The following is a 13,255-nucleotide window of genomic DNA, read 5'->3' as shown; positions in this document are numbered from 1 at the left end:
TAGCAAAAAAAAAAATTTGGATATAATCATAGTTAATGTATATATATAAATGTAAGTATGTATATAATAGTTATATTTAGATATTAACTAGTTCTTTTTCACTTCTTTAAAATTTGCATATTGCATTTGCATATTGCTGTTGATGATTGACAAAAAAAAAATACTATATGCAAAAACTAATTGTATTTCGTTATTTTCAATTCAGTTAAGACTTAAACACTAAAATTTGCCTTAGTATTTAATAGTAGCATTATTTAATTAGTATTTTGCTGTCCTTTTTCCTTGGAAGGGCGGGGAAGGGCCGTTTCGTTTAATATTTAAATGTGAGTGAATATATGTATATGTAGAGCACTGTAAACGTTTAGAAAGTTTATGCTTCAAATTGTACAATTGATGGAGGCCTTACAAATATACTATATAAGGTTTATATAGACCTAACACTAGAGGGGTCAGGGGCAGGGTCAGGGGCAGGGTCAGGGGCAGGGGGTTTCGAGAGTTAAGCGGGTGTAGGCTTTGGGGTTGCTAACATTAGATGGAGTTTTCAATCATTATCATACAATTGGCCTTACAAATTTTAAGCTACATTAAAATTACGTACAGACTACAACTACAGCTGCGAGCTTGGGGTTGGGTTTAGGGAATGGCTAGCAAGGGGTTGGGTGGTGTGTGTGTTTGTGTGAGTGTGTGAGTGTTGGGGCAGGATGCGGTGCTCCTAGGTGTGTAGCGGGCGGTTAACATTAGCTGCTGTGAATCACATTCACAATGAACGCCACTCCACTTGAAGCTGGTTAGACCAGCATTTTGTGGCGCCTATTTGCTGCGCAGCACGGGCGAGTACAGCGGCGGGGTTATGGAATAGGCGGGCGACAGAGGCGCGCTACGGCTGCCAGAGGAGGAGCTGCTGCTGCTTCTGCTGCTGCTGCTGCTGCTGCGGCGGCGGCGGGGGCGGCTAACGCAACTATCCCTTGCTCTGGTTATGCACTATTGCGCGGCATTGGCCGTTTCCTTGGCACCATCGTTAACTGCCGCCGGGGCCAGATTCACCTCCTTCATGGACTCGACTTTGGCGACAATTTTGAGCGCCGGTCCCAGCTTCATGCCCATCGCATTCACCAAATGATTCTCCTTGAGCAGCAGCAGCGCCTGTCCATCGATCTCCTGCTGCACAAAATCATCCACATAATCCTGACAGCCGGGCAGCTTGCGTATAAACTCGCTGACCTCATCCACGCTCCAGCTGCAGATCGAGGGACGCTCCACAGCAACGACAGCGGCGCTGACATTGCTGCTGTTGCTGTTGCTGCTACTGGTGGGCGTGGCTGCTGGCACTGCTGTCACTGCAGCTGCAATTGTTGCCGTGGCTGTTGCCGCTGCCAGCACGGCCGACGGCAGCTCAGCTATAATCATGGCCGGCTCGGGGCTCAGGGCGTCCGTTTGCATTTTCTCCTCGGCCAGCGATTCGTCCAGCTTGTCCGCCAGTGCTAATGCATCAGCGGCGACCATGCCCACGGCGCTGCCGTTGCTGCTGTTGCTGCCGCCCATCTTCGCCAGACGTGCACAGCCCGGCGAACAATAACGCTTGCGCTTCAGCTTGCTGCGATGCTCCGGCTTGCCGCATTGCTCGCAGGCAACCATATCCGCCGGCAGTGTGGCCACGCTGACCAGCGCCCCGCCAGCCATGCCAGCAGCAGTTGCTGTTGCAGAGCTCGCTGTTGGTGTTGTTGTTGTTGTCGACGTGCTTGCTGTTGCGCCCGCCTTGAGATCCGACTCCTGCATGGCTGCTTTTTTCTCTGCAAAATATGATTTAGCATAAGTTTTGGATTTGCCTTCATTTGGCTGTGTGCACTTACTGGGCGGCTCATCGTTGGCATCCTTGTCCGCATAGCGTTGCCGTGTCACCGGAAATGGTTCGTTGGCCTCCTGTATAATGAAGCCATCGATGACATGGGTCAGCACATTTGGCTTGATCATGGCCTTGGGCAGATCCTTGCCATTGCTGCTGCTGGTGTTGCTGCTGCTGTTGTTGTTGCTGCTGGTGGTTGTTGTTGTTGTAGTCGTTGTTGCACTGCTGCTGCTGCTGCTGTTACGCAACGCGCTGCTCGCAATGCCATTGGTGGACGCTGTGCTGCTAACGCTGCTGCTGCTGTTCTTCACATTGCTGTTGTCATCTTTGCCGCCGCTGCCGCCGCTGCTGCTGCTAGGCAACACAGCATTGCTTTGCTTGACTGCAGCAGCTGCAACTGTTGGTGTTGCCGTTGCTGTCAGCTTTGTGGGCGTTGCCTCACCCACATCACCGTTGTGCAGCGTCTCTGCTGCGCCTGCCGTGGAGCTGCTTGCCTCCGCGTTGGCCTTGCTGGCATCCTGCAAAGCGGCCGACTCAATTGTCACTAAAGATGCTGTTGTCGTAGTCGTTGTCGCCGCCGTCGCCGTCTGCTGCTGCTGATGCTGCTGCTGTTTGGGCGTCTCCTGGCTGCTGGCCGTACTCATGGTAATTGCCTTGGTAGGCGTGGCTGGCAGCGAGCTTATGCTATTGCTGAGCGTCACAAGCGCCGTGCTAACCACAGCGCTGCTCACGGGCGGCGTTGTTGCCGGCAAGCCAACCGTCGCATTCATCATGGACGTCATGGCCAATATGGGATTCTGTGTGGGCGACGCAGCAGTTAACGTGCTGCTGGACAATTGCTGTTGCGCCTGTTGCTGCTGCTGCTGTGCGTGCTGCTGCTGTGCCTGCTGCTGCGCCTGTTGCTGTGCCTGTTGCTGCGCCTGCTGTTGCTGTGCCTGTTGCTGCGCCTGCTGCTGCTGCGCCTGCTGCTGCGCCTGTTGCTGCGCCTGTTGCTGCGCCTGCTGCTGTTGTTGCTGCTGTTGTTGCTGCTGTTGTTGCTGCTGTTGCTGCTGTTGCTGTTGCTGCTGCTGTGTGGCAGCCGCTATGCTGGCCGTTATAAGCTGCTGTTGCTGCTGCTGCTGCAATTGTTGCGCCTGCTGCTGCAGACTGGCTACAGTGCTGCTCGTGACCAGCGGCCCGGCGCTTTGATTGCTGATGGTCACCACGCTGCTGCTGGGCAGCGAGGTGCTCGTCTTGGTGGTTGTCTGGAAGACAGCACCAGAGGCGGACAATGCGGCCTGCAGTGCGCTGGAGGTGGCAATGCCAGCGGGCGTTGTTGTCGAGCTAACTGAGAAGGGCACGCTGCTCAGCTGCAATTGTTGCTGTTGCGCCTGCTGCTGCTGTGCCTGTTGTTGTTGCTGCTGCTGCTGCTGCTGCTGTTGTTGCTGTTGCTGCTGCTGTTGCTGCTGCTGATGATGCTGCTGCTGCTGGTGCTGTTGCGTGGCCGTTTGTTGCACCACAATTTGCTGTATAATATTCTGTTGTTCGCGCTGCTGTTGCTGCTGTGCCTGTTGCTGCTGTTGCTGCAACTGATGCTGCAGCAATTGATTATGCATCTGCTGCTGCTGCGCTTGTTGCTGCTGCTGCGAGGCTATAAACGTATTCGGCGCTACCTGCAATATTTGCTGAGCGGTCGCATTTGTCAGCGTCTGCTGCTGTTGCGCTTGCTGCGGCTGTTGCTGTTGCTGCTGCTGCTGCTGCTGTTGTTGCTGTTGCAATTGCAATAAATGATGCTGCAGCATTTGCTGTTGCAGCAATTGTTGGCTCTTCATTAGCTGCAACTGTTGCTGCTGCTGCTGTTGCTGTTGCTGCTGCTGCTGCTTATCCACGCCGCCCGTCTGCAACGTTTGCCCATTCTGCAGCGTTATCGGCGTGCCCGAGGTGCTCATGACCACCATTCTGCAAGCGCGAGAGAGAAAGAGAGAGAGGGAGAGAAGCAATTGTAAGTATCTGGAGCCACACGCACAATTTCACCACCTACTTGTTGCCCGCCGTGGTGACCACCTGGTGCAGATTTGCCGCAGCCGCTGCTGCCGCCGCCTGCTGTTGCTGTTGCTGCTGTTGCTGTTGCTGCTGCTGCTGCACGGCGATATGTTGACTGAGCGTCGTTGCCGCATTGCCCGTGGCCTTGCCACCGCCCGCCTGTCCATTCTCCATTTTGAGCGTTGGCAGCGCCGGCCGCACTGGCTGCTGTTTGTTGCGCATCTTCGCCTTAAGCAGGCTCTGGTTCTGCGCCGTCTGTGTGGACACGGAGCTGGCGGGCCGCACCTGAGCCCCATTGTGCGGCAAGATGGGAGCACCGGTGCGCTGCAGCTGTGCCGTCAGCTGTTGTTGCTGCTGCTGCAGCTGCGCGGTTGCCACCGCCACCGCCTGCTGCTGCTGCGCCTGTTGCTGCTGCTGCTGCTGCTGCTGTTGCTGCTGCTGTGCATTCGCCTGTTGCTGCGTCTGTTGCTTCGGCGCCAGCGCGTCCAGCTGAGCGCGCGCCTTGGTCGGCGTCTGCGTCACATTGCACTGAATGATTTCTGTGGATGCAGGCGAATAAAAAAAAAACAAACGATAAGTTTGTTGCTGCTAGAGATGGGCGCGTGACACGACACGAACTGTTGCTAGTGCTGAACAACACTCAAAAGTCGCAGCTCTTTCTTTCTATTTAACAGTAACTAGTTCACGCCCGGCACTTAATGAACCAGAATGAATCTCTCAACCTTAAGAACATTCTTTTTAAAATTGCTTTGCTGTTTGAATTTCCTTTATAAAGTAACTAGTTCTCGCCTGGAAGTAAATGAACCATAATGAATCTTTACCTTAAAAATTTGCTTCGCTATTAGAACTTTCTTTATAAAGTAACTAGATCACGCCTGGAACTAACTGAACCAGAATGAATCTCTCAACCTTAAGGACATTCTTTTAAAAATTGCTTAGCTATTTAAATTACCTTTATAAAGTAACTAGTTCACGGCTGGAACTAAATCAACCTGAATAAATCTCTCAACCTTAAGAACTTTCTTTTTAAAATTGCTTAGCTATTTGAATTACTTTTATAAAGTAACTAGTTCACGCCTGGAACTAAATGAACCAGAATGATGCAGAGTCGTTCACGGCAGTGGTTTCTAGATAAACCTCTAAAGTTATTCAATATTGTCTGTATAACATAAAACAAACAAAGCAAAGCAAAGGTTCTAGTCGGGAGTATCCGACTGAGAGATACCCTGCTACCAACCTAACATCCCTGCTGTCTGTCTATTTCTCACTCAATTCTACGACTAAACTCATAAAACTTTTCATAGGTTCGTCTTCCCTTCCGATCAGACCTGCGTATCATATAATATATGTTTTTTTTTCTTGCTTTAGTTTTCTTCAAGTGGAAAACAGCTTGGAACTGGTTCAGTGAGCTGCTAGCAACTAGTTCGTGTCGTGAGCTCGGCCTTTGAACTGCATTTACTCACGATTCTGTTGGGTTTGCAGGGCCTGATGGGTCGGCTGCTGGATGAACATGCCGGACGTATGATCCGGCTGGCCACGCAAGATGATCGGACTGCCTCCGAAATTTTGCCAAAACCAGGGAGCGAGCTGCATCTGCTGCGGCTGCCCGGTGGCGGTGCCCTGCAGCGGGCTAATCAACTGGGCCGCCTGGGCGGCCGTCACGCTCGGCAGGGTTGACTGCGAGACCTGGACGCACTGCTGTGTGGTCGTCTGCTGTTGCTGCTGCTGTTGAGCCTGGGCGACAACGCCGCCGCCAGCAGCAGCACCGCTCGCCGCCTGCACCGTGTTCGTTGTGGTTGTCACCTTCTGGACGACCTTCTGCTGCAGCTTGGCCTGCCCATCGCCGACGCCGACGCCCACCTTGGAGGCGCTGACAGCCAGCGCTTGTTGGGCCGCAGCTGCAGCCGTCAGTTGCTGTTGCTGCTGTGTCAATTGCTGTTGCTGCTGTTGCTGCTGCTGCTGCTGTTGTTGCTGTTGTTGTTGTTGTTGCTGCTGTTGTTGCTGCTGCTGCTGCGCCGCCGCCGCCGCCATCGAGTGCAGAAGACTCTGCTGCTGCGGCGAATGCGATATCACATTTACCGGCGATATGAGCAGCGTCTGCGGCGACTGGCTCGAGGGTATCGTATAGGTGCCGCTGGCGAAGCCCGCCTGCCCGCCAATCATTTGCTTGGTGTTCTGCGTGGTCGTCGTTATCATTTGCGGCGCGCTGCCCTGGAAGTGCTTGCCGGCGGCAATCACCTGTATGGGCTGCTGGCCCAGCGCGGCGGGCAGCAGATTTCCGGAGACAATGGACAGATGTGGATATATGAAGCCGGTCGATGGCTGCATCAGCTGCACGGTGCGTCCATTGGCCCAGTCGGCGGGCACTCCGCCGGTGGCAGCGGCCAGTTGCATCGGCGACATGGTGCTAATTGCTGTCGAGTGTTGCTGCTGTGCGGCCTGCTGTTGCTGCTGTTGTTGCTGATGTTGCTGCTGCTGCTGCTGTTGCTGCTGCTGGGCCGCGACTACTGCCGCCTGCTGTTGGAGCGCATTCTGTTGCGCTGCCGCTGGACTGCCGGCTGCAGCGGCGGCGGCAACGGCGGCAGCAGCAGCCGCTGCGCTGCCATCGCCGGCGGTCAGCTGTTGCAGCTGCAACTGTTGCAGCTGTGTCGTTTGGTTGGCGTCCAGCAGGCCGGTTGCATGCTTCAGCTCGTTGGTGTTGCTGTTGTTGCCGCCAGCGCCGCCGCCGCTGTTGCCAGCATTATGTGTGGGAAACTCCTGCTTGACCTGGATGGCCGCATACGGATTGCTCGCATAGAATTGCTGCAGTTGCTCCGGTGAGATTTGCAGTGGCACCGCCGCAGCGGATGCCACCTGTTGGGCGGGGCTCTGTGATTTCTCCAGCGTGCCGCCAACAACTGCTGCTGCTGCTGCTGCTGCTGCTGCTACGGCTGCTGCTGTAGCTGCTGCTGTGCGTGAGGTGGGCGTGCTCGACCGCGAGCGCGAACGTGAGACGCTACGTGAACGCGCTGAGCTGTTGGGAGTGGTTGCTGCTGCTGCTGCTGCTGTTGTTGGTGCTGTTGTTGCTGCTGCTGTGCGTCGCGCTGAGGGCGGCGTCTGCGCAGTGCTTGTTGCAATTGATGTGGGCGTAACGTTTTTAACGTGATTGTTGTTGTTCAACTGCGTGTTGTTGTTGTTATTATTGTTATTATTGTTGTTATTATTGTTATTATTATTATTATTATTGTTGTTGTTGTTGTTGTTGTTGTGCGTGGGCGTATGGGCGCCAATGCCCGGATGCGGCGGACTGGCAAAATCGTATTTCTCGTCAAAGGTAATGCCCGCCTTTTGGGCCAACGTCTCCAGGCACTTCAAGGGCCGCTCAACGCTGACAATATGTTGTTGTTGCTGCTGTTGCTGCTGCTGCTGCTGTTGCTGCTGTTGTTGTTGCTGCTGCTGCTTGTGTTGCTGTTGTAGCTGCTGCGTTGCTGTTTGCAACTTGTCGCTGCCGCTGCTGCTGCTGCTGCCTCGTATATTCGAGTTGTCTTTTAATGGAAGCGCAGTTGTTGTTGTTGTCGTTGTTGCTGTTGTTAAAATTGTTGTTGCTGCTGCTGATGCTGCTGCTAATGTTGTTGCTGTTGATGTTGCTGTTAATGTGTTTGTTGTTGTTGTTGTTGTATCGCTTTCAGTGTCCGCTCTGCATTGGAAAGAGAAATTGGGCAAATGAATTAGTTAAAACAAATCAAAAGGCGCACAACACACACACACAAACACACACATATACACACACATACACACACACACACTTGGAATATTTGCGACGGCGTGCGGCATGCAACATTTTGGCCAAACATTTGCACAGCGAAACGAAAAAAAAAAATAATAATAAATAAATAAAGCACGCAAAGCAACGAGCAAAAGCAATGCCAAAGAGCAGAGCAAAAGCACTGCGAAATGCACAAACAGGTTGGCAGCACCCGCCATTTGCATGCAAAAGACCAGAAAGAAGTGCAAAAAAATAAATATAAAAAAAAAAGCTCAAAGCGTGGGCGATGCATGCTCTCTCTCTCTCTCTCTCTCTCTCACACAGTAAAAGAAAAGAAAAAGCTCGCTCTGTGCTGAGCCTGCAGCGAGAGTCAAATGCAAAGATCATTCACAATCTCATGTGCAAGTGTTTACATATGGAAGAAAAAGAAACCGTTTTAAGCTTTTGTAAACGAATATTTTTAAACAGTTTTAAATTTATGAATTATTTTTAATACAAAATACTAACCAATAATAATATGCATGATATGCACGAAGTGTCATATATTTTACTGATAAACGTAAAAAAAAAAAAAAACTTAACAAATTTAAAAAAACTAAACTTTAATTACATGTTTCTTAATCTTTCAGCTGTTATATTTCAATGCTTTTCGGATCTACATTTAAATCACATAAATCATAGTTCGAAAATTTAAGTAAATATTTTATTAAAGTTTAAAGATTGCAAAACGACGGTTCGGGCAAACAGATTTTAACTTGAGATGATTTTTAACAAGTTTTTTTTTTAAGTTTTTCATTTTTTTTTCAATTATTTTTAATATCGAAAACAGTTCCGATAAACATATGTTGACTTCAACCTGCCTGGTATTAAATTTCAATCAATAAACGTCCTTTCTTGCGACTAGCTTTCAACACGAACCCCGCTTCGATAGACCTCAACTTCGATCTGGTGCCTTATTATGCAGCATGTGAAGTTTTTTGGGGTCGTTAAAGCAGCTATCATTGACCCACATAACCGTAAATGTGGCTCATTTATATCAATGTGCACACACACATACACACGCGCGCGAGTAACTAATGCTAACGAAGGAGGTCATTTAAAAATTATGTGGAGGCTGCACTAAAAAGTCCCAGACAACACATACACATATGCATGTAAATGCACTCATACACATCCATATACATCTTCCTTTTTCGCATGTGTGTGCATGTGCTTCTCTATTGACGTCAATTGTAAACTATAAACATTCAGAAGGAGTTGCAGGCGAACGAGAGATGCAGTTAGACGAGCTGCGTGGGAGTGGCGTACAGCTGAACAAGCTTACCGGGAGAGAGTGAGGGAAAGAGAGAAAGCGAGAGTGAGAGAGCTGCATTGTGCAGTTACCGTTGTTTAGGACTCATGCAGCTCAATACATATGCAAGTTACCAACTGGAAAAAATTAAACAAAGTACATAAATGCAATTGTGTCAGTGTGAAGATTGGCAACCTAGCAGCCAGTTAAAGTAAAGGAAGGGCAATTCAACTGTTGTTAAGCGAAGTCCCAAGAACTAAAAGATAATTCTCTTCAGGTGCATACGCAAAATTGATATTTTGGTTAAAATAGACAATGTGGTAGTCAGTTAGAATTAAAAAACAATTTAAAAATAATTTATATATGCACATAATCAAAATTGGAAGTACTTCTGAGTGTACAAATCAAGGCAGCTAAAAGAAAAAGTTATTAACTAACTTTATCCGACGTTGCCAAACTTCAGTTCAGAGACCCGAAAATAAAAACTGTCGAAAACTGACAGTTGCCACTACAAAAAAAAAAAAAAAAAAAACAAAACGAGACATAAAAACCCGCAATGTTTAGTTTTAAATTTCACAAGCTAACAGCAGCAAGACCAATTCCTGACGCTGCCACAGTCTCACCAAATACCCCACAGCCGCCCCCGTAATGCCCGTGAGGCATATAAAACATATAAAAGAAAAAGCTACAAGCGAAACTGTGCAGAGGTTATTAGAGCCGGCACAGCATTAGGGTTACCCCTGGCAACAGGACTGCACAAGCAATGAGGGAGGGACAGGGGCGAACTGGTGGAGTTGAAGGTGGCCGCAGCAGTGGGCGGTTTTGGCAAGCCATGAAATCGGTCAGGGGTGTTTCATGCATGCGTCAGGGTTGCTGCTGGGTATGCTAAGGTCGCACGCCCCCACCGAAGCGCACCGCAAACGGCAAAGAGTAAGCGAAAGCTGGTGGAACGGAATACATAAAAAGGAAAAAAAAAACTGACGACTAGACGCTGTGCCAGACGCAGCAGACCAGCAGCAGCAGAATCATCCTTCTCATTGTCAGAAGAGAAAAGAAAAAACTTGCAGCTCAAGACTGGTTTGATGCTTGATTTCGTGTGTGCGTGCCTGTGTGTGTGTGTGTGTATGTGTGTGCGTGTGTGAGTGATTGTGTATGGGAGAGGAAGAGAGAGTGAGAGCCTGAATCGTTGAGTGGTTTTGCCAGGTCGCTGCTGAGACAGCCTGTGGGGAGCGTCAGTGCCATTAACAACCCAACAATAACAAAAGCAGTAATAATAATGCCGCACAGCCATCACCAATTTTATGTTCGCTTCTAACCAAATTGAGTTGCACGAAGATTGATAACAATGCCGACGACGCAAACAGAACGAGCATGCGCTCAAATGAGCTAGCAAAAAGTAAGAAAAAAAATTTATGTGTGAGTGGGTAAGAGAGAGACAGAGCTAGGGAGAACGCGCGCAGCTAGCATGCAGGTGAGAGCGACAAAAACAACAACAGCAACAAAATAGAACATAAAATTAAAATTCTTGCGAGAAACATGCGTGCAAAATTACGTTTGGTGGTTGATGGGGCATTAAACCTGTACACGCGGTAGGGGGTGGCGGGTACAAGACGAAAATAGATGAGTACATATTGATTATACGAACGGGTTTCATTTCTGCATGCCAGGCCGCAGCTACCAACAGCAACACACACACACATTAAAATACGAATGCGAATATAAAGATACAATTGAGTGCACGGTAATGTCGCCCTTGTTGCTGCTGTATGGCAAATGAGTAAGTGTGAGCGAGATGGCACTGGTTGCTTGGTCAAATGACGAGCGTAGCTGAAAACACACACGAATGTGCCAAATGCATGAGAGAATGAGCATAAGTTGGTGTCAGTGTAGAGTTGCCAACAGACAGCAAATTGAATGCACAAACACATATGTATATCAAATCATAAGCAAATATGTAAAAAAAAAAAGCCAAATTAAACTTTTATTTGAAAACTATGAGTTCAAAGGCATGCAAATATTTTTTTCATAGCCGATTAAATTTCATAGAGAAGCAATGTTAAAATACAACAAATTAAAGTACATTGTTTATATTTAGTAGAGAAAACTTTTTGGCCTGATGGCAACACTACAACGCGCCTCAAATTTTGTTTACTTCGGGCTATGGGAGCCCACGCGCGCGCGACAGAGAGAGCTAATGCGCTCCACGGACTGTTGTTGTGTTGCTAGTGTTGGCTGTTTCTTGTTCTTCTTCTTCGTCTTCTTCTGGTGCGGTGCTCCCGCTGCTTAATGCCGACTGCAGTTTCGGTTTCGGCAAAAAAATGTTACTTTTGGCTTAGAACTTTTGCTTTTCAATGCTGCGAAAAGTAAAAGAAAATCAACCACCAACAAATTTACAAACACACGCACACGCACACACACATACGCGGTGTGTATACATTGCGAAATTTGCTGCGAGTGTATATATGTATGTGTTTGCCTGAGCCTGCAGTGTTTTATCAACACTGCAAGAGCTGAGCAGATGGGGCAACAAAAAACTCGTTTTGGGATTTTTGCTTGTTTCAACTAAAGGAGAGCGTTTCAAGTACAAGTATGATTATGATGGTACGTCAAACAGAAACGGCACGCAGATATATATACATATATACACATAAACACACACATGCATTTGTATTGAATTTGTACACATTTGTCATCTGCAGCAGTGTTGTAAAACGCTGCTCAGTTGAACTGCGCGCCAAAGGCAACGCTGCAATTATGAACATCTATTAAAAACGAAAAACGGAAAAATTAAATTCAAGAGAAATAGTCAGAACAAAAACAATGTAGCCTGAAAAACGAATGGAAAACAAATCCAGTGTGTGCACAGCATAAGAATATTTCTTGCGCTGCGAGGGTCACACTTGAAGCGAACCTGAGACGCGGTTACGATGTAATAATAACAAATATAGAAGTAGAAGCGCAAAGTGAGAGAGAGAGAGAGAGAGATCAAGAAGTTAGTGTGCGTGTGTGACAGCGGCAGAAAAAAGGAGAAATAACATTAGTAATAATAAACGCGAGTGCATTGACACACATATGCAAATACACATACACACGCGTATGTATATGTTGTATGCTGTTAACAGTGGCTTCGGTCAGTTTGCAAATGAAATGTTGTATTTTAAAAACTAAAAGATAACGAAACAAAACAAACAAAAAACAAAAACAAACAAAATACCTTTTTTGCATAAACTTCAATGCACGACGATCCATTATTCAAAATAAAAACAATTTGTATAATAAATTAATAGTATGCATGCGGCGACGTCAGCGGCGGCGACGGCAGCAGCGACGACGACGACGACGGCAGCGATGTTCTGTTGTTTGCTGTTACTGCGACGACGACTGCGACTGCGGCTGCTCTGCGGCTGCTGTTGCGACTGCTGATTGTTTTTATTGTTGTTGGCAGCATATTGCTGCTGCTGCTGCGTTTTTGTTATTTTGTTTTATTTTGTTGCTTTTTTCTTTCCTTTTTTTTGTTGTTACTGGTAGTTTGGTAGATATAACAAATACGAGGTAAGAACACACACACAAACGTATACGAGACAGGCAATAAACATATACATTTACATTTATATACAATAAACAGGCAAAAAACGTAAACGTAAAACTTTGTTGCAAACAACAACAATATGAAAACATACAAAAATGTACACAAAAAAATGTCTCGCCGAGCGTCAGTCTCAGTGTCAGCGTCGTTGTGTGTGTGCGTGTACGTGTGATTATGTATATATATATACATATATTGTATGTCTGTGTGTGTTCGCTGTCTGAGACTGCGACTGCGACTGAGGCGTGTAAATGAGCGTTTCGTGCACGAGAGCAATAATTAGTACATACTCCACTCGCTGCAGCGGCTGCGTCGACGATGGCTCACAATTAATGCAGTGCCTGCTTTATTTCACTTTTAATTCATTCTTGTTTTCTTTAATTTTTCAATTTTTCAGCTGTATTTTAATGCTGCATTGGCCAAGCACCTGTACACGTGATTAGCGTGGGCGCTTAAGGGGCGTGGAGGGCTAGGGGGCGGTAGATTGGCGGGGTTTTTGCTTTGGGTCTGCTTTCGGCTTACATAAAACGCGGCGACAACTCTAGCAACATAATTTTTGTTAGGCGGCACACAAATTCACTGCGCGCGTCGGCAGCGACTGCGACTGCGACGGCAGCAGCATAACTTTTCACTTTGCAGCATGTATCTTGTGTATTTGTTGTTGGATTTGTTTGTTGTTTGTTTAACTTGCAAACTTTTAACACAAAAAAATATTAAAAAATCCAGCTGTTAATTTTTCGATTTGTCTTTATTCACACATGCGTGTAT

At 47.8% G+C, this 13,255-nt stretch overlaps 1 protein-coding gene across 3 annotated transcripts; it reads right to left on the bottom strand.

Annotated features, from left to right (window-relative positions):
• Positions 1–460: 460 nt before the first annotated feature.
• On the bottom strand, positions 461–12,661 carry ph-p (polyhomeotic proximal). 3 transcript variants are annotated; one of them, XM_064699393.1, is made up of 5 exons: positions 12,116–12,661; positions 5,329–7,541; positions 3,864–4,404; positions 1,851–3,781; positions 461–1,790 (listed from the first exon to the last, which is right to left on the bottom strand). In XM_064699393.1, exons 1-5 carry the CDS (start codon positions 12,148–12,150, stop codon positions 982–984), a joined length of 5,529 nt encoding a protein of 1,842 aa, XP_064555463.1. In that variant the 5' UTR covers positions 12,151–12,661; the 3' UTR covers positions 461–981. The 3 variants fall into 3 exon arrangements, with proteins under 3 accessions (XP_064555463.1, XP_064555462.1, XP_064555461.1); XM_064699392.1 differs by lacking the exon at positions 12,116–12,661 and adding an exon at positions 7,651–7,776; XM_064699391.1 differs by lacking the exon at positions 12,116–12,661 and adding an exon at positions 7,639–7,700.
• Positions 12,662–13,255: the final 594 nt, after the last annotated feature.

The sequence above is a fragment of the Drosophila montana genome, unplaced genomic scaffold (genome assembly GCF_035044405.1).
Source record: "Drosophila montana isolate Dmon_TW-CO22-7 unplaced genomic scaffold, ASM3504440v1 contig_920_1, whole genome shotgun sequence".
NCBI classification, from domain to species: Eukaryota; Metazoa; Arthropoda; class Insecta; order Diptera; family Drosophilidae; genus Drosophila; species Drosophila montana.
This window is presented reverse-complemented; position numbering and strand designations above follow the sequence as displayed.

Excerpts from the sequence above, each read along its gene's own strand:
- ph-p (XM_064699391.1), bottom strand. The coding sequence starts at position 7,685 with ATGTTGCATGCCGCACGCCGTCGCAAATATTCCAAGTGTGTGTGTGT. Across the intron at positions 7,542-7,638 it reads TATTCCAAGTGTGTGTGTGT|AGCGGACACTGAAAGCGATA; the intron begins GTATGTGTGTGT and ends TTTCCAATGCAG. Across the intron at positions 3,782-3,863 it reads GTCACCACGGCGGGCAACAA|AATGGTGGTCATGAGCACCT; the intron begins GTAGGTGGTGAA and ends TCGCGCTTGCAG.